Source organism: Microdochium trichocladiopsis (genome assembly GCF_020744255.1).
Source record: "Microdochium trichocladiopsis strain MPI-CAGE-CH-0230 chromosome Unknown B0I36scaffold_3, whole genome shotgun sequence".
In the NCBI taxonomy this organism is placed as follows: domain Eukaryota; kingdom Fungi; phylum Ascomycota; class Sordariomycetes; order Xylariales; family Microdochiaceae; genus Microdochium; species Microdochium trichocladiopsis.
Genome location: NW_025763546.1, coordinates 3320630 through 3339893, shown reverse-complemented (window position 1 = coordinate 3339893; position 19264 = coordinate 3320630). Strand labels below are relative to the sequence as shown.

The window sequence follows — 19264 nt, the reverse complement described above, 5'->3', positions numbered from 1 at the left end:
TGAGCCCGCTCTCATCAGCAACCAACCACCAAGTCCTGGTGCTCTCAACCCTCATCAGCGTCACTGGCGCCTTCGCCTGACACAAAGCAACCCCGCAGGGCATCTTGCCCCCCTCTTGCCAAAGAGAGCATCGCCCTCAGCCCTCTGCCGGATTAGATCACAGACCTGGTCCATGCAAACGAACTGGCTGGCGCTCGTTGCTGGGAATCACCGCTGCAGGCTGCCCAAAGCCTCAACGTCGGGCGAGAGTCGCGCTCCACCTGTCACATTCTGATACAGCTCCGTCGCTTTGAGCGGCATGTTCTTGCGATGGAGGCCCTAGTCCCAGAATCCAGCGCGGCCACGGCTCCGCGCAAGAAATTCGCCGCGCCGCCGGTCAAGAGCGCCTGCCTCGCTTGGTGAGTCCTACATGTGGCTTGAGGGCGCTCGAGCTTCGCGCGCCACGCGATGGTCCGCGTGATGGGCCAAGAACCATTTCTGACTTGATCATGCGCAGCCGATCATCACGGACAAGATGCAACGGCGACAAACCCTGTTCCAGCGTATGTCTTCGTCCAGGCCCCCCTCCCGACTCCACCCTCTTGAGCAATCATGTGGATGATATGTTGATGTTATCTGCATTCATTAGTGCAAGACAAGAAACCGTGAATGCGAGTACTTGCCTAGCCGACGTGGTGGTCCACGCATTCGTAAGAAAAGCAAAGAAGTGTCTGCACGGCAAGATCCACCAGTCGGCAAGACAGAGGAGATGCCATTTTCAGGTGAGTCCTCGGATCCAACATGAACCTGTTTCTACCGTCTGCGTTAGAAGCTAACAGTCACAGCAGCAATCTACCTCGAGAATTATATCGAGCCTGGAGCTGGCCTTGCCCAGCTGGGCGACAAGTATAAAAGCAGCGATGCGATCTTCGAGGAGCTTTTCCAGCAGCCGGTTATTGCAGACACAACCGTCTGCATGGCGAGGACTTATGGTCTTGATCAAGCTGCCATGTAAGCTGGCCTGTCCAAACAAAGCATGCCTATTCCCACCGCGGCCCATTAACACGATGCCAGTTTGAACGCATATTATATCTGGATACATCCTTTCTTTCCTATTCTTCCTCGCCCACAGGCGTCACCATACCCCGAAGTCATCACGCCCCTGTTTAGTTATCAGAACAACGACTTTGAATTCGTCGAGCCCCCTTCGCCAATAAGTCTTGCGCTTTCTGCCATCCTGGCCTTGATACCCTGTCCTCAAGACACTACGCCAATGAGCCCTGACTCGATCCGCTTTCGACGCAACTACTCCCAGCTTCTGGCGAAATCGGCACTTGAGAGCATCGAAATTGCCAGCGACCGGCCAGAGTCCGAACTCGAACCCGCGAGAGCCCTGGACGATGCTGACCAGGGCAGTGCCAGAATTCAGTTTCACCCAGAAGTACCTTACGAGCTTGAGACAATCATTGCACTTGACCTTTTGTCAGTCTATGAATACGCGCAGCGCGGAAATCTCAAGAAGATGTCTCTGCGGGCCAATGCGGCATTGACGCAAGCTCTAGAGCTTGGGCTTCACACCGACCCTACACAACAAGACATTTACACTGACGCTAAGAGGAGGACCTGGTGGATGACATATGTATGCATCTCCCAAGTATCAATCGTCAGCAATACGGTTAGTCACCCCCGGTCGACAATGATCTCGAGCTGTTCACTGACAAGTGATTTCAGGCCCCAACCTGGGAAAACCTCGTGTCAAATATCACTACTCACTACCCTTTGATCCGTTCTGATGGCGAGGTACGTGCACTGCTGGCATACCATATACCTACAATCTTCTGACTACCGTTAGGCGTTTGGTCACTTTATCCAAGCTCAGCAAGCCATCTTGGCTGCCACGAAATTCGTCATGGAGCTGAACAAAGCCCGGGAGGCGGGACAGGGATACCAGCGCATCTTTGAGCGTATGCTTGAGCTCGAGCGACGTCTCGAGCCAATGTGTACGAGATCTGAATCATGGATTCTGGATTGTCCACTCACGCGACCGGTCGATGGCGATGAGCACGTACTTGCGCAGGCCCTGAAATGCATTGCGAGGATAAAATTGAACAGGTACGTCTCGCAACAACGATGCCAAGCTCGCGCACGTGTCTAATGAGACCACTCGCAGTGCTCGAATCAAGGTTCATCGCTACTGTGCCTTTTTTGACACGGCGATATTCTCCGGTAAACACTGCGACTTGAAATCGACAAGAGACGAGGCAACACCAAGTCCCGAACAGCAATATCTGCAACCCTGCTGCACGAGCAGCTTTGAATCTATACCCAGGAGACAGATGACCCATAGCAATGGCCTGTCCTCACCGCCTCAATCAAACCGCTCGACACCTGCCGCCAGTATCGTGCTCGAGGCACAAGGCCCACTGCGACTGCCCTTCACCATGTACCACTCGTCCGACGTCTGTCTCAGGTCAGCGCTCAACATTGCCAAGGCATTCGACCTAATGCCGTATCCAAACCCTACTGGTCAGATCTCCGCAGCGCCGATTTACCTTGGCCCTAACTCCCCCATGGTCACGCCAAGGACGATGCCGGCGTTTGCCTGCTGCGCCATGCAAAGCTGCTACGCCCTGCTCATGGTGAAGAGCAAGGCACAGCAGCTTGTCGCTGGCCAAGGGACAACAACCGAGACCGACTCGGGATCAGGACCGTGGCAGGATAACCTGGCAAGCGTACAAGCTGGCCTGTTTTCAGTCCTGATGACACTAGAGAACTATGCCAGCGCCTTTGAGGCCTTGGGTGGGATGCGAGGTGAGTGCCATTCCTGCCGAAAGCGCAGACCATGCGGCGGTGATGTGATAGTGTAGGGGCGGGCGCTAACTTTGAGAAAAAATAATCCTGCAGACCAAGTTCGTGACAAGGTTGGCTTCATGGCGACATTTTAGGGACGTTGGATACTTAGGGTGTTTTCTGTAGACGCAGGCACACAGACTTGCGCTACTGGCTAGGTGTGTTTTTGTCTTGGCTTGGGTAAATCAGGAGTATGGGGAAAATTGCACAGTGTTTGGCATGGTGAACCAGCTGCAAAGGCGTCGTTCTATGTGTCTTGGAAAGCTAAGAATGGAAAAAAGAGTCCGGAATGGCATGGGGTTTCCCGGCGATATTTTCTCTCAGTAGTCTGGCCGCTCCGTCTAGCCGCGCAGGACCCTGCCCAGGCCCCGCGATGGCAACTTTATGATCAGCAAAGCCCTCGTAACTTTGTGGTCTTGTACGGCTCAGACAGACCATGCAGTGCCATCCTTCCTGCTGGTACAAACACGCAATGTCTCGCGTCGTTGAACGACACCGTTCACTACAAGCCACCGAGCCTTCCAGGATCTCTTCTCAGAGCGCGCGCTGCAGGATAACACGCATACCCAAGCACATTTACACCTCTACGACTTTGTCTTCTTGGTAACCCGGAGACTGCCGATGGTAGTACCCGCGCTGGTTCGTGTAGAACCTGATCCCGGACTTTGCCTCGCCGCCGCCGCCATCGTCATCGTCGACAAAGTCACAATTATAGTGCGTGTGTCCGAAAGCCCACAGCTTGACGATTCCTTTATTGGTGGCGGTGGTGTTGGTGGTCACGCACGGCTGCTTGCTTAGATCCGACGCGAAGCCTGCCGTCAGAGGGCTGCCTCTGTGTTGAGGGTCGATGGCGCGGTCGTCGAGTGTTGGGCAGTGATGCGTGAAGATGACGATCTTGGTCTTGCTGTTGCTGCTATTGCTGTTGCTGTTCTTCTCGTCGTCGTTGCGATGCGTCCCCGACGAGAGAGCCATAACTTGTTCGTTTAGCCATGCCAGGTCCCCCCGGAACGCGGCATTGTGCTGGGCCACGTCCCACCCGTCGCCGATCACGCGGAAGTCGTTGAGGCCCATGCTGACGCGCTGTGCGGCGCGGATGGGGACATGTGAGAAGAGGGTGCAGCCTAGGATCGTCACTGCTCCGTCGTCGGTACTGTGGTCTAGATTCTTGCTGCTGCTGCTGCTGCTGCTGCTATCGGGGTCGGGGTGGATCGTGTAGCTGTCCCGGTCGAGCAGGACAAACTCTCCCAGACTCCCATCGGCACCGCCGCCGCCACCACCATCAACGTCGGCAGCGACTGCCCTCCTCCTTTCCCTGCGAACCTCGGCCTCGAACTCGCGCAGGACGTCCCGCGACTCCTGCCACGTCGAGTGGTACGCCTCATGGTTGCCCAGGACCAAGAACACCACGCGGAACACGCGCAGGTGGCGCCTCAGGAAGCCGAGGTACTCGGCCTTGTGGCTCGTGCTGCAACAGCCAATGTCGCCGAGCAGCGCGAGATATGGTGCCCGGGGAGCAATTTCGACGATGTCGTAGCTCTTTGGCGGGGTCTCGAGGTGCAGGTCTGAGATTATCTGGATGCGGACCATTTTGTTCTCTGCAGAGGAGGAGGAGGTGGTGTAAAGGCGGCGGTCTGAAGTACGAGTGAGGAGGCTTGAGGCGTCGTTTTTGTTGCCTTTGAATGGGGAATGGGATTGCGGCACTTCAGGCATGCGGTGATGTCCAAGCAGTCGTCTTGTGGTGTCACGATTGTGGTCCCAGATGTGAGGTGAACGAGGAGAGTGAGAGTTGGCTCGAAAATGGGAGGAAGAAGCGCTGCAGGACCCGGAAACTTGCCGCCGCCAGGAATGACTCGCCAGAGAACGAGCAGAAGAACCAGCGAGTGATCCTGCCATGGGACATATGTCCGGTATTAGTCGGGAAGCTACTTATTCCCACCTGTTTGTGTTGTAGATGCCAGCCATTGAGTCACTCGTGTAGTCGACTGGAGGCCGCTGAGAACAATGGGACACTCCAATATCAGACCACTGTCCGAAAGCGTGTAAAGCAGTCAACTTAACTTCACATCTTCCTCGCGATACCTGCGCTAGAGAATACCAATCTGCATTGTTGATGATAGCGCTTCATGTTACATACTCCGGAACGCCCCCATGTCTGCCAATCCCCAGGAAATCAATGCATATTCGACAACGAAACCGTCCCTTCGGCAATATCTACTTCTACTAGTCTACTACCCTCAACCCACTTTGTCATGGCCACCGCCGCTCAAGACTCGCACAACACAAAGAACACCTAGCCTGCCCCCGGCCACAGTGTTTTCGCCCCACCCTCGCCGCCACCTGCCCACGAACTCGTAACTCATCAGGGTATCATCGCCACACCACATCTACCTACTTGCGGTACGGATCGTAGGCAGTCTCGGCATGGAGCCCCGTCTTCGTCGCCTGTGAGGCCGACGGGTCGTCATACCTGGCGGCCGGGTCTCGCTGGTTGTAGCCCATAGCACCCTGGGAGACATCGTCAGGCATGCCGTGCGAGAAGTCTTCCTCCTCGTTCGCCGCCATGAGACCGCCCCTGGGGCTGTTGTTGTAGGCGGATGTCTGAGCCATGGCACCAGACTGCCTGTTAATCTCGGTGTACTTCTGCTGGTTGCCCTTCCACGTGGGCATCTTCTGAAGCAGGCCGCCAAAGGTGGAAGTTCCCCGGTACCCGGACCTCGCCGCGCCGCCTGACATGACTGATGGGGAGGCCTGTCCGGACCCGGCGACAAAGACCTTTGTGGTGTTGCCGATGGACTTGGGGCTGGAGGCGGCCATGCTCCGGGCGGCGGCGTTAGAGCGGCGCTTGATGCTCTTGCGGAGGCCGAGCAGGAAGATGAGCACGAGCCAGGACTCGACGGCGGCCAGGAAGCTGATGACCATGATCCGCCAGCTCACGGCGGTCTGGATGCCGACCCGGCCAAGCGTGGCGTTGTAGGTGTCGCCGAGCCGGTAGAAGGTCACGGCCGAGGCGATCGATGCTGCGAGGAGGAGGACGGCTGCCAGGGTCTGCGTGAAGCAGGCGACCAGCGAGGCGCCCTTGGGGACACACGCCGTCAGGAACATCATCACGAGCGAGACGAGTGTGAAGACGGTGCCGAGGACGTAAGCGATGGCCAGGAAGAGGGAGACTGGCCGGTACGCGGCCGTCTGTCTCCAGAAGGACGTCATGTCCACGCCGCCAAACATGTCGTCCCGCAGCTGGAATGCCTGCTGGACATCAAAAGTATAGCCGAATTTCGGCGGGGAGCACGTGGTGCGTCCATTGTCGGTCTGGCATACCGACAGGAGCGTGACCTGATACCGCTGCGCGAAGTGGGCGTTCTGGCCACTGCCGGAGCCGACAAGGTCGTTACCAGAGACGGTGGTCAGACCCTGGAGGAATTGGGAGGTGCCCAACTGCGACCCGCTCGGCGGCCCGCGGTAATTACTGGTGTTGAACTGCGTGATATGTAAGTCGGATTTGCTCTCATTTGTTCATAATCTGGATCGGAGTAGGAGTTGCTGTAGCTAACCTGTAGAAAGAACAAAGGAGCCGAGCCGGCAACGCCGGAGAGGACGACGAGCAAGGAGAAAACCGCCGAGACGATGGCGAAAAAGATGCCGTACCAAGGAAGGCGCGCCATCATGAGAGGGTGCAATACAAATGCGATGCTAAGTTGAAAGGAAGAGAGGGCAGGCTCTGACCCGAAGATATGAGTGAGACTTTGGGAGGAAGGACAACCCGCAGGGAATGGGGGAGTGACTGTACAGATGTAGCAGATGCGTGTGCCGTGTGTCCGGATATCTATGGCCGCGCCTAAGAGCACGTAAGGGAGGGGATGTATACAAGCGCGGGCTCCGTATGAATTCGACCAAATCAGCCGAGGGCGACCTCACACCGACAACAACAGGGACCTGTGGCATGGTCTTTATGGCTTGCACTAGCTTGAGATGAGTGCTGAGGTCAGCCCAGCCTTACAAGGTCAGGCTTGGGGCAAGACAGGGATTTGCCTGCAGGTCCGGGGCGGAGTCTGCAGCAGCATGCAGGCGGGTTGTGTTTCGAGCCAATCTTGCACAGCTTACCGGGGCCCGCTGAGAAAGCAAAACAAGCAGGCCACTCAGCGGGCGGCCTGTCTTCCCTCGCGGCTAGCAACCCATTAGGAAAACGACTTTGGCTGACCAGGGGTTTGAGCCTGCGCCTTTGTTTCGTGGCTGATGCTTGAGCCCTAGGGCTGACGCGGGCGGGGTCGGCAAGAGGCCACGGCCAGCCACGAAACACAGTCAGGCGCCTGTCAGTGCACAACCGGCAGCGTCTTTGCTCCGGCTGGGCGTTGGAGCCATATGCGATGCGATGCGATGCTCACGTGTCGTCGCGAGCTTGGGCGGCCGGCAGTTGTCCGTGGGTGAGGCGGAGCAGCCCGGAAGGCTCGAGATCCGAGGTTCCACGAGGCCGGCTGGCGAGAGCAGAAGGACTGGGCAGTGGTCACGACGGCGGCGCAGCAGGCATGGAAGGACAGTCCTTGTCTATCGCCTTGATGATATTGATTAATTAACTAATTAGATGGCCGGCCGGCATCTGGGCCGAAGGCTGAAGACAGCTGCATCGGCCGAGAGAGACAGAGCATGGATGTTGCGCTTAACCATGGGGTATTTTTGGGGCGCCCCCTTGGCATGCTGACGTTTTCTTTGCTGCGCTGGCGCCCAAAAATAAACCTGGCGAGTGTCGGGTCGCTTGTGTGGTCTGACTCGAGACCCCAGCCGGGTCGGCGCACGTTCCGTGGCCAATCATCTTACACGCTCCAGCCCCCCGGGCCAGCGAAGCTCCGGGCCACGGTCCTAAGGTCGGTCAGACAGCGCTGCTGAGAGGCGCCTGCACGGCCCGGCATGGCCCTGCCTGGGGCGGCCCTCTTGGGCCTGGTGCACCGTGACTACATGCAAGTGCTCACCTCACCACTCGATTGCTCCTGCCAGCTTGACCCCATACCTTAAGTATAATAGCAACGGCCACAGATGCTGCAGATACTTCCTCTCAAAGGCTGCTCTCACTGCCCTGCCTGTCCCATCATATTCATCCTCCTCCCTCCCATCATCGCCTCCGGCACAAACAGCTCTCTCGTCTGGACTTTGGAGAGTGCCCAAGCTGTTCTGCGTCTGGCCCTATCCTCTTCCAGCCATGTCGTTCTTCAAGGTTGCAGCCGCCACGATCGGCTTGGCCGCCTCCCTGGTGTCTGCCACGCACTACGAAGTCACAGTCGGCAAGAATGGCCAGCTCAAGTTCGACCCCGAGCAGCTGACTGCCAACATCGGTGATACCGTCACCTACAAGTTCTTTGCCAAGGTAAGTACTTTCATAACACCCACGCGTAAGCGGACTTTTTATATGTAGATTACACACTCGGCTAATACCATCCCTACCATCGTCTCAGAACCATGCCGTCGCACAGTCCACGTTTGACCACCCGTGCCAACTCCAAGAGCACGGCATCTTCTCCGGCTTCACGCCCAACCAGTCCCCAGACGTGGCTGCCCCGACAGATTTCACCATCACCGTCACCGACACCAAGCCCCTGTGGTTTTATTGCCCCCAGCAGAACGGCAACCACTGCCAGTCCGGCATGGTTCACGCCATCAACGCGTAAGTACCCTCGGAAGAGCAAACGAGTAACTGGCCTGGGCATCTCGCTGACACTCACGCAGGCCCGCTCAAGGAAATACCCTTCAAGCATACAAGGACAAGGCCGTCGGTGCGCCGCCGAGCACCCCGGCCGTTGGCACCCTCCCGAACGGAGGCTTGCGCAAGCTGCACATTGATGTCGGTTTTGATGGCAAGCTCGTCTTCAACCCAAACAACGTCGCGGAGCTCACCGGTACCGTCGTCGAATTCAGCTATCTTCCCAAGGTGAGTCCATGGTCGCCTTCCGCACACTAGACGTGCTTGATCAAGAAAAATGACAGCTTCTGACGCATGTAAATTATACAGAACCACTCCATTGTGCAGTCTTCTTTTGACAAGCCCTGTCAGCCTCTCGATGGCGGCTTCTCTGCACCCTTCTTCCCCACGCAGGAAACCACGTCGGGTGTCACTTTCGAGGTGACCCTCAAGGATAACAAGCCCGTCTGGTTCTACTGCGCTCAGACTGCTGCTACACACTGCCAGGCGGGCATGGTTGGCGCCATCAACGCCCCTGCCGAGGGCGCCAATACCTTTGACGCCTTCAAAGGTCTGGCAGCCCATGCGCCTCCAAGCACAATCCCGCCCAACACTCCGCTTGGCGGCGCTCTCAAGGTCGATGGCGTGCTGATTCCGCACATCTACAACAATGTCCTCGACCTGGCTGCTCTCTCCGCAGACTGGGTCAACGTGGTTCCGGCCGTAGGGACTGAGCTGGACCCGTACCTGGCTGGCATGGCCGGCGGCCCTTCGCCCAAGGACTACGAGTGGGCAGACACCATCACCCAAGACGGCGTCGACTACCTCCAAGTCCTCCTCTTCCAGGGCAACTTCATCGCCACGCTCCTGATTGAGGGTTTCGCGCGGCTCACGGTCGGCGTGTGGGCCAACCAGTACCCCGAGGCCATCACGCAGACCCTCGGCTCGCTCGCCGCACAGTCGGTCGTGCGGCTGCGCACTTACACCGACTCGCTGCAGCACTACAAGCGCGAGCTGGTCAAGCCCTGCAAGTACAACCTGCACATGGACTCGCTGGACCAGTGGTTGCAGACCGTTACCGAGGCGCTGTCCCTAAGCATTGGTACGACACAAGACATCATCGGCCTGGCCGCCAAGACGGACGAGTGGATGGTCACTCCCCTCTCGACGGGCTTGGGCGCGCAGTCGCGCATGGCTGCCGTCATCAGCATGATGCAGAGCCACATTGCCTCCCCTTCGCCCCGGGAGCCGCTCATCCCCTTCCAGCTCGCCTGGCCGCACATTGCGCGCAAGTACGTCGTTGACGGCTCGTGCACCGAGTCGCCCGCATTTGGTGAGATGTTGCCCGAGCTCCAGATTGTAAGCGAGAATCGCGCTTCTGGTCGCTTGGTTAGCGTCAAGGTGACGCTGCCCCAGGGCACGCAGGGCGATCGCTGGCTTGCGTGGTTGGGTCCCTGGGGCACTGTCGAGTACAGCCTCGTGGGAGCCGATGGTGTTGCCACTGCCCCCACTGGTCTGACCGGCTGGGTTTGGGTCGTGCTGACAACCAAGAAGGATGTTGCTGCGCGGGACATTGAGACCGTTGATGCTAGCGGGATCCATATGCTCTGGACTACGGAGCAGTGGACTTCCCCGTGGGCTGCTTAAGAGATGTGTAATCCTTTTGTGTGGGCTTGAAAGGGTCGCAGGGGGTGAAGAGTTTTGTGTTCAACATGGTCTTGGACACGGCAGAGCGGAATGGCGTTTGTAGTTATTGTGTGTGCTTGTCAAGAGCCTAGTGGATAATCTTCTGGTCGGAGTTTACTGGCTGAATTTGCAATATATCATCAAGTAGCGTATACAAATAGAATGTGCTTCGCAATTCAAAGATTCTTTTTTAGAAATCTCATGTTGCACTTCTTTCTGTTATTGGGAAAGTTTCCCCTTCGTGTGCCCAGCTTGCATTTCTTGATTGTGAGATACCTTCCTAAAGGTTGGCAGACAATCGTGGAAACAGCTCTTTCTCCAGATAGCAAACACTCGACATATGAAGACCGAAGCGTACACTGATGTGTGATGCCTCCGGTGCTCACATTGATCCTTTGCACAAACTGGCGTGTTTCCCGTAGTCCTCAAAGGTCACTATACTTGCTCCATTGATCGTAACGCGTTCACGCCAGGGGATTGACAGCCCCCGAAACGCTACGAACGACAGAGCAGGAAGAACAGAAGAGGATAATAATGACCTCTGTAGGAACCCTGAAACAAACAAACACAATGTTTTGTCCACGATTCGGTTTGTGACTTTTTCCGTCTTGTCTGGAGTGAGTGACTTTAGATACGTGATATCATACTTTTGGGACCAGTTGCCGAGCAACTACTTTGCTCATTTTATCCCACCGACGCGCATGCGTGTGTGTGCAGATGTGCAGACGGAGCATTTTTCCTCCCTCCCGCGCCTTTGTATACGTCCGCGTCAATGCAACGATTGCTTCATCTTAGAGGCACAGCGACAACGAGGCTTTTCGTCAAGCACACAAACGCACTGGTTGCAAACACTGCACAAGAGTCTTTTGCCTGGATATCTTCGTAACTCGGGTTCTTTCTCTCACGGGACAGTTGAGTGCTTGCGCGGCTACGGTTCGTTTCCTCGGAGGTCTTTCCCCCCTTTTCCGTTGAAAACCAAAAGGCCCCATTCCGACACAGAGCTACAAACGAGTGCTCAATCCTTGGTTTTCACCAACAGGTCGGGAAAGGAAACCAAGCACGTTCCCCTTCCTCATACCACGAAAAGTGCTTTTTCCCTGGGAATTATCCTCCGCGAAGCATCGCAACGGAGATCTTTGCTTTTCTTTGCCTCCAGAGCAAAGTTCCTGATCCCCCGGATTTGGATATATTCAACTTGGGTGCGAGGTTCTGAGCTAGATGAGTGAGTGATCGATCTAGCTCCGAACATTTCTCTCCTAGCTTACGTGGGCGCTTCTTTCCACAACGGATTCGCTCGACTTCACAACCAACTCACGCTCTGCCCACTTCAGCCGAGAACTTCCGCACTGAGGTTGCCAACTCTCCTTAGGAATCAGCAACATTGACACCCCTCTCTTGCTCTCTCTCCTCTCCGAAACGGCTGTGAATAAGGACAGTCACGAGGCAGAAGTCTGTACTGCTTCGCCTATCGTGACTGTGGGCCGGCCGAGCTGTATAGCTCTGAGGTCGTGCGTGTGTGCGTGCGTGCGTGTCCCCACGAGGTCTTCCACGTGCCAACTCCAACGAGTCGCCATCGTCATCGCCGCATTCTTTGGTAGGAATAGCACGTTACCACGCTGCGGAGCACTTACTTAGAGACTTCGACTTTCCTCTCTCATCTCATCTCATCCCATCTCACAGAGATTACACTCTCACTACAACTCCGAATTCACGTAGCAGGGAGTCGGGAGAGGGAGGGAAAAGATGAAGAAGCCGTCCAAGACCTCGGCCGCCCAGACCGAATCTCAAGCTCAAGCTCGCCGACTCCGCGGAATCAACACCGAAAATCAACATCAGCACCACCACCAACAACAACATCGAGGCACAAGAGCCAGCAGCAGCAGCAGCAAGAAGCGCTCGTCTTCGCCGACGGTTATTCCCAGCCCAAGCTTGAGCACCAGGAATGGCCAGGAGGCGAAGCGGCAGAAGCGTTCTACGCCAGCTGATCCTAGGCAGGAGGAGGAGCAAGAAGACCCTGCTGACGATGTCATGCTGGTTGAAAATGGGCATGACAGTGCTGCTGCTTCGGCACAGCTCATAGTGGAAAACGAGGCTGTTCACCAGAGGAACGAGGCGGGATTGCCTGCCAGTGGTGGACAGCAAGCAGCCACGCTGAACAGTGTGACGGCCGTCAGCGCCAGTGGGCAAGAGCTCGGCGAAAGTGGCACTCAGCGCAGAGACATCAAGCACGAAGACGTCGAAGGTGAAGACATCAAGACAGAGGAGGAGGAGAAAGTCGCAGACGAAGACGTCAAAAATGGAGTCATCAAGGGAGAAGAGGTCAAGGAGGAAGAGAAACTGCAGACCGGAGAAGAGGTCGAGGATGAAGCCATCACTTCTCTGCAGGCTGTCAGCGACGCAAGGAACGCGAATATCGAGGCGGAAGTTGACGCGGTTCTTTTGTCCGACATCCTTGGAAAGCTTGAGGAGTTCCATGGTCACGATGATCATAGCCACGCCGCCTTTGGCGATTCTGGGGCTCCCAACGACGCCACGGTCTGGGGAACAACTGGTTCTGGTCCGCAAGTGTCGATTGAGCAGATTCAGGTGGAGAAGACAGGAGAAGCTGTAGGTCAAGGTGGCACCGAAGCTGAAGACATCGTGCATACGACTTCAAAGCATGCCGACACACAAGCTATAAAGCACAGCCGGGACGAAGCTCTGTCGATAGAACGGGCACAGAATGCAGGACTGGCAGAATCCAAGGCCTCGGTGGAGCCATCTCAATCAGACGACATCTTCCACCTCCCCGACTCTGGTGGGCAGCATCGCCCAGAAGTCCGACGGCAAACCGAAGCGGGATATTCAGCAAGTCCCGTCCAGCTTTCACAAGACCTCGCGACTCAGACGACCTTGGCGTCAGATTCTCATGGCCTCACCCCGGACGCGGCTTCAAGCATCGACAAATTCGCGGCCGAGGCACTGCTGTCCATGGGCCACAGTCACATAGCTGTTGTGGATGAGTCACCATCCCGCGCAGACAGTGCCAACCGCGAGTACGACATCAGCCTAAGCACAGCCGTCGTCAATGGGGACCGGCCCGACGCCGTTATGAGTGAAGATGATGACCAACAGCCGAGAAGAGCTGGCCAGCGACGAAGTGTCAGAAGGACTAGACTTAAATATGAGGTCAAAGTCACAGATGCCAATGGCGATACCGACCTTGAAGTGTTGGGCACAAGAAGATCAAAAAGAGCCAGGGTCAGGACCAGCAACCATCTTTTCGAGAGCGACCAGGAGGATAATGAAGGTAATGACGATTACTCTCAAGTCTCTTCTCGCGGTGGCAAAGGTACTCGCCAAGGAAAAGTAAAGGCAGTGGACAACACCCCAGAGGACACGCCGCCCGTCAAGGGCAAAGAGAAGGAGAAGGGCGACATCAGCAGTTACTTTCAGACCCTTGGCCAAGCGGGACGAAGCCCGGCCGCTGCCGATCTCGCAAGAAGCGAAATCGCCACAGCAGGAGTCGTCTTTGATGGCGTTCACGCTCCTCCCGCCAGCCTTGTCTACCCGGCTCGCGATGATTCTTATCCTAACACAAGAAATCTCAACACGGAAGCAACTATTCGCAAAGACTCGGGGGGAAACTCTGGGCAGCCGCAGACCGGTTCCAGTCAGCCGCTTGAGCCTATTGATTGTGAGCAGGAGGGTCGCGATGATGGTGATGTATCTATGCTTGATATGCCAGAGCCTGACATGATCACTACCGGGCATTCCGTTGGGCTCGAGAGGGATCTAGAATCACGACTTGGTGAGCTTGAATCCCTTCTCGAGTCTTTCAGGCAGAAAGATGGGCAGTTGCACTCGACTGCATGGGCACTGCTGCAGTCTGTCATGGACGAGTATAGGTAAGATCCGGTTGATTTGAAGTCTTCTGTCCTTACCACATGGATCATGCTGAATTCTTCATTCTCGCACAGATTGAACCATCCTGAAAGAGACAATCAGGACAATCCTTCATGTCAACGTGTATCCCGTCACCAGACCCAAAGCAACGAAAATGGACAGGATGACTTCCCATCCTGGAACTCCGATGGTATCAGCCAACCAGTTAGTGGCCAGCATCAGACGCTGGCGGATTTGGATATTAGCACCATGAATTTCGAGAACATCGGCTTGAACGAACTCATCCACCATGATCACCAAGAGTCAATGGGGTTTGAACTCCACGGTGCCGACAAGCTGGCGCTCCCAGAAGTGCCTGCAGCACCAATGTCATGCGAAGACCCTGCTCCACTGCACGACTTCTACCAACGCGATCGCGAACTGATTCGCTTGACGGAGCCTTTTGTCAAAAATCCTCACATAGAGACAGTAAAAGCCCGTCTGCGGGGCACATCAGCACTTGAAAATCCTGTCTCCATGAGCATCGTCACAAGTGACCTGCTAAGTAAAAGAAGCAACAGTGGATTTTCTGACATTGACCACGTAAAGCGCGGCGCGAGGACCCCCAAAGGATCCGAGGACGACTGTATCGTCGTCCTTGATAGCTCAGACGAAGATGTCGATGGAGGAAACCCGAAGGACTATGTTGACGTGGACGGTGTTGACAATAACACGCATTCTCGCCATCAATCCGGCCGTGTATCGTCCGGATCAAGAAGACCTGCCAACGTCTGTTCTGTTGACTCCGATTCGGATACTGCAAGCAACCTGCCCCAGGGGAACATGAAATCCTCCTTCTCATCAGTACGGAATAGAGACTCCTCCTCCTCGGCAGATACTTCTCTGTCCATGGCAGCACATACGAGCAGCTCTTCTGCTGCTGGCGGCGGGACGAGCAGACACAACAAGCAGCTAACTGGGGGCAAGGAGAGGAGGGCATCACAGCGAGACTTGAAATTGCTGCGATTTCAGCTTCCTCGCTCTAATGCGATCAGAATCATGGCCTTGAGGCCTGAAATGAAGAGGACTTCTTCATCGAACGTGGGGAGCGACAGCCACTTCCTCGTGCCTTCGAACTACGAACAGAGGATCGGCATAGATCTTGAAGGCTACCTCGAGGAGCTGGATGCTGGCACATTTCCCCGTGCGAGCCACCGTATCGCAAACTTGCTTGACCACAAATCCTGGGCGCTTCCACGTCTCCGCGACGAGCATGACAGCTTGCGCGAATTCGTCCGCGGAGGCGACGACATCGAGACCTCACTTGAACATGGCTACTCGGTCATGCAGGGATTCCCCTTGGTCGAGGACGTGGCCTTTGTCGTCCCAAACAACTACGCCACGCCTGACGGGGACTGCTACTGGCGCGCACTCTCAATGTGTCTTCACGGCACGAGCAGTCACTTTGGCTTGATCAAGGCCGAGCACCTGGGCTACCTGCACTACGTTCTCAACACCCCCTCGCACCCGCGGCACGGTCTGTACGCACAGAACCTCAACAACAAGCTCTTCACGGTGACGAGCCCGACTCCCCGTGGCGACTTCAATGCGAACCTCCTGCAGCTGCTGCACATGCCGCACACCTGGACGCCCGCGGCGATGCAGCAGATCACGGCGGACCTGTACAACATCATGCTCGTGACCTTCACCCTGGACGAGGACACGGTGACCGAGGTCAACACCCGGGGCGTGTACAACAGCCGGCACGTCTTCATGCGCTTCACTAACGGCTGCCACTTCAACCCCATGTTTCCCAACGACTTCATGCCGTGGGAGTTCCGCTATCCTCGGCCCACGGTGCAGAGCACGGCAGAGTTCGTCTTCGCTCCGAAGCCGCAGGCCACAAAGGAGGCCTGGCAGCACCCGTGGCGGGTCGAATACACGAAGCAAGTGCTCCCGCCAGTGCCGCGGCTCCATGGCTGTCCTGCTCATAAGCTGCGCCGGTTTATGAAGGCTCTGTGAGGAAGGCAATCGCAGCAGCAGCAGCAGCAGCAGCAGCAGCATGCAGCATGCAGCATGCGTACAGCTCAGGGGAGGGATCTGCGTATTAAATGATCATTGGCTTGGACGGTGGTGGCAGGAGCACGGCGTTATGGAAGATAACACGACATTTGGTTATGGCAATTCAGAGGCCACGATGGGCATTGGAGGTGGTTGTTAAAAAAGGTCCCATTGAGGATGGCTTGGCTATGGAGGGCAAGATAGCGTGATGTCCACACAAAAGACGAAACGAATTTCAAGTGATTTGTCCAAAGGTATCTCTTGCCAATGATCCATTGCCCGAGAGGGCGCAACGAGACATGGATGTCAAGTCTGAATCACTGGCCTTCTACTATCGGGGTCGATCTGGAAAGATCGGTTTCGCTCTACCAACGTTCCGTTCAGAAGCTTGTCCTAGAGGGACCTCAGCCCTGGCTATCCGAAGATAGCAACCGTTGGGGATGTTTTGTGTAGGGAAAGAGGGTGGCGTTCTCGTGGTCAAGGTTGCACAGAAAATGTCTACATGGCACAGCACAGATTGCATTCACGCGCCGGCCAACTCATAACGTACCTCGAATGCGTCTTTTACTGATTTTGCAGTATTGCTCCTGGTGATCTACCTCGGAATGCAACAAAACGATCTCTCCTTCGAAGAGTGTGACGCTGGAGTCTGCCCTAGCCAGTCTTGGCCATCCCTGAACGCCATGCAGGAAATCACCCTCACCTCAAAATCAATAAGCTCGAACTGAAAATTGAAATGCCTCGGGGTCAGTGATCTGCCATCGTCTACTCGGCATGCTGGAATAGCGGCGAGATCGACTCGCCGTAGTGATTCCTGCGGATGGCTTCGGACAGGAGGTACGAGAGATCCAGAATCATCAGCTTGCTGGCTTGCTTCGCTTTGGATTCGGGAATGGGGAAACTGTTGGTGACAATGATCTGGTCGATGCAATCACAAGCTTGGAGCTGCTCAAGGCAATCTGCGCCAAACACGCCGTGGGTCGCCATGCAGTAGACCTTTCTGGCCTTGCCGCGCTTTACCACGGTCTCGGCTGCGGCAATCCAAGATGCTGCCTTGTCGATCATATCGTCAACAATCACAACCGGCCTGTCCTTGACATTGCCGACCAAGGTGATCATGTGCTCGATCTTGGGATCCTGCAGTTTTTGTTCGTCGTCATCGGAGGAAGCCTCGGCATCGCCAGAACCGCCGAGCGCGTGCGGCTCTGGAGCGAAGAAGGATGAGGCGTGCGACATGGCCATGGGGTCGTCCTCGTACGGCTGTGAAGGGATACTACCGTCGGCCCCGGCTTCCGAGCCTTCTCCGTCATCTGCCACGACATGTCCCAATACCAAACGTCCATGTGTGACCTCCAGGGCACGCACGTCGGTATACTGATCTTCATCTTCGGCGTGGGCCTCGTCTAATGCATGGTCACCGTTAGACGAAGCCTGTGACGAATTCTGATACACTCTGTGAAGCGCATTCGTCCGAAGACCTGGGCCGTTGGCTCTTCTTGGAGAGCCCGTGGAGTCGGCCCTTGTGCGGTGTGGAAGCGTAGGCGTGGCCTCGGCATCCGGTGGGGGAGGTGTTGTCTCTCTCTCCAACTCGGGAAGCGTGCGCTCTGTCGGGGCGCGAGACAGGCGGTTGAGATAAGCTTGTGGGTTATCCCAGCCGTCCAAGTGGTTCATGATCATGCTGGCCGACATGTTGTTCTTGGCACGTTTCCTGTCCGTGGTGACGATCCCAAAGTTGATCTTGAGAGCATCGGCCAAAGAGGTAGCTCGCTTTGTACCGCCAGGGTTCTTGGAGACAACAACAGCCTCTCTCCAGTTGGGGATGTTCATCTTGATCCATCGAGCGAGTAGCGGCTCGGCATGCAGATTGTCCACAGGACACTGGAAGAATCCTTGCATCTGGGATGCGTGAAGATCGACCGTGATGACATGCTTGACGCCCGCCACGTGGAGGAGGTTCGCGAGCATGCGCGCAGTGATGGCGCCGCGATGCGACTTCTTCTTGGACTGTCGGCTATATGGATAGTAGGGGAGAACGGCTACATGGAGGCGATTGCGTCAGCATGTCGCACAAAGACACATGCGCGAGTCTCTAAAGCTGGAAGAGAAGAGCCTACCTGTGACCTTGTTCGCGGAGCCACCCTTGCAGGCAGAGATCATGATGAGAAGCTCCATGATGGTGTCGTTGATGGTGGGACTCCCCGACTGCACCACGAAGACATCTTTTTCTCGAACGCTGGTCAGGATGCGGACGCTCGTCTCGCCCTGTGACAGCGGTCAGATTGTCTGTGTTCAGCCGGCGACACGGCACGCAGCAGAACGGCCGCGCATGGTGCTGCCAATTGCGAGTTGACATACATTGGAGAATTGAGACAGATCTGCCTCGGCCGGGCTCATGCCCAGATTCGAGCAGATTTTGGCCGTGAGGCCTGGGCATGACGAGCCCGAGAAGACAAGCGTGCCTCTCATGGCAGCTGGTTGCACGGCCACGCACGCAGCTGTTTGCGAGTATGAGCCCGCAGCAAATTCGCCGAGCACGCAACGGCAGAGGCAAACGCGGCGAAGGGCAATTGGAGAAAGAAGTTGGGAGCGAGGACGCGAGTGCGAAGGCTGGGAAGAAAAAGAAGCTGTCAGGGCGGTGGGTGCTCAGGAAACAGCAAGGGTGAAGTTTTCAGGTCCAGGTGGGTCGTTGTCAGGGACGAGGCAGCTCCAACCCCACGAGGCTCCCCCCCAGCAGCAGCAGCCCCCGGAACCGCACCAGGCGTCTCCCGTTATCGTCCGACTCAGCAAGCACTCTCCCGTGTACGTTCCCGCCACGACGACATTCAGAGCAAATCATCACGGCAACTTGACTTCATGATGTAGACAGTGAAAATCCACGTTTCCAAGACTCTCCGGCCTCTCGATCCAAGCCTCTCTGTCGCCTCCAGCATTGTAACAAACCGTTGGCAACCCTGTACCCAACGCGTCTACCTATATCTCAGTTTGTGGTGCATCTTTTATCGCTCTAGAATGACCGAGTCAAGAGAGCCTGCGAAGCGGCATGTGAACACGGCCTGCTATGCCGCTATCGGACGCTCTAGTCAAGGCAATTGGGCCAGGTCCTTGCGACCACAATTCGGACACCATAAGACTCTGCGGCTGTCCCAAATTCACAAG

General features: G+C 56.2%; 7 protein-coding genes across 7 annotated transcripts; 4 read left to right on the top strand and 3 right to left on the bottom strand.

Moving 5' to 3' along the window:
- The first annotated feature begins 154 nt into the window (after positions 1-154).
- B0I36DRAFT_94826 (uncharacterized protein) lies at positions 155-3009 on the top strand. Its single transcript, XM_046163634.1, has 9 exons — positions 155-398; positions 497-542; positions 629-761; positions 828-990; positions 1054-1654; positions 1711-1779; positions 1832-2091; positions 2150-2790; positions 2884-3009. Exons 1-9 carry the CDS (start codon positions 310-312, stop codon positions 2922-2924), a joined length of 2043 nt encoding a protein of 680 aa, XP_046015723.1. The 5' UTR covers positions 155-309; the 3' UTR covers positions 2925-3009.
- A 396-nt stretch (positions 3010-3405) lies between these two features.
- B0I36DRAFT_239951 (uncharacterized protein) lies at positions 3406-4416 on the bottom strand (the record flags this gene model as incomplete). Its single annotated transcript, XM_046149728.1, has 2 exons — positions 3406-3748; positions 3791-4416. 2 exons carry the CDS (start codon positions 4414-4416, stop codon positions 3406-3408), a joined length of 969 nt encoding a protein of 322 aa, XP_046015722.1.
- A 462-nt stretch (positions 4417-4878) lies between these two features.
- On the bottom strand, positions 4879-6734 carry B0I36DRAFT_318752 (SUR7/PalI family-domain-containing protein). The gene is made up of 3 exons (XM_046153335.1): positions 6617-6734; positions 6381-6547; positions 4879-6306 (listed from the first exon to the last, which is right to left on the bottom strand). Exons 2-3 carry the CDS (start codon positions 6492-6494, stop codon positions 5218-5220), a joined length of 1203 nt encoding a protein of 400 aa, XP_046015721.1. The 5' UTR covers positions 6495-6547; positions 6617-6734; the 3' UTR covers positions 4879-5217.
- Positions 6735-7856: 1122 nt separating this feature from the next.
- B0I36DRAFT_318751 (Cupredoxin) lies at positions 7857-10380 on the top strand. The gene is made up of 4 exons (XM_046153334.1): positions 7857-8185; positions 8274-8482; positions 8545-8746; positions 8828-10380. Exons 1-4 carry the CDS (start codon positions 8021-8023, stop codon positions 10142-10144), a joined length of 1893 nt encoding a protein of 630 aa, XP_046015720.1. The 5' UTR covers positions 7857-8020; the 3' UTR covers positions 10145-10380.
- A 1546-nt stretch (positions 10381-11926) lies between these two features.
- On the top strand, positions 11927-14074 carry B0I36DRAFT_360964 (uncharacterized protein; the record flags this gene model as incomplete). The annotated part of the gene is made up of 1 exon (XM_046158415.1): positions 11927-14074. The coding sequence occupies one exon, from the start codon at positions 11927-11929 to the stop codon at positions 14072-14074; it is 2148 nt and encodes a 715-aa protein (XP_046015719.1).
- Positions 14075-15813: 1739 nt separating this feature from the next.
- Positions 15814-16169, top strand: B0I36DRAFT_318749 (uncharacterized protein). Its single transcript, XM_046153333.1, has one exon. The coding sequence runs from the start codon at positions 15821-15823 to the stop codon at positions 16067-16069; it is 249 nt and encodes an 82-aa protein (XP_046015718.1). The 5' UTR covers positions 15814-15820; the 3' UTR covers positions 16070-16169.
- Positions 16170-16873: 704 nt separating this feature from the next.
- On the bottom strand, positions 16874-18574 carry B0I36DRAFT_239158 (ribose-phosphate diphosphokinase; the record flags this gene model as incomplete). The annotated part of the gene is made up of 3 exons (XM_046149669.1): positions 16874-18144; positions 18223-18370; positions 18464-18574. The coding sequence occupies 3 exons, from the start codon at positions 18572-18574 to the stop codon at positions 16874-16876; spliced, it is 1530 nt and encodes a 509-aa protein (XP_046015717.1).
- Between the last annotated feature and the right edge of the window lie 690 nt (positions 18575-19264).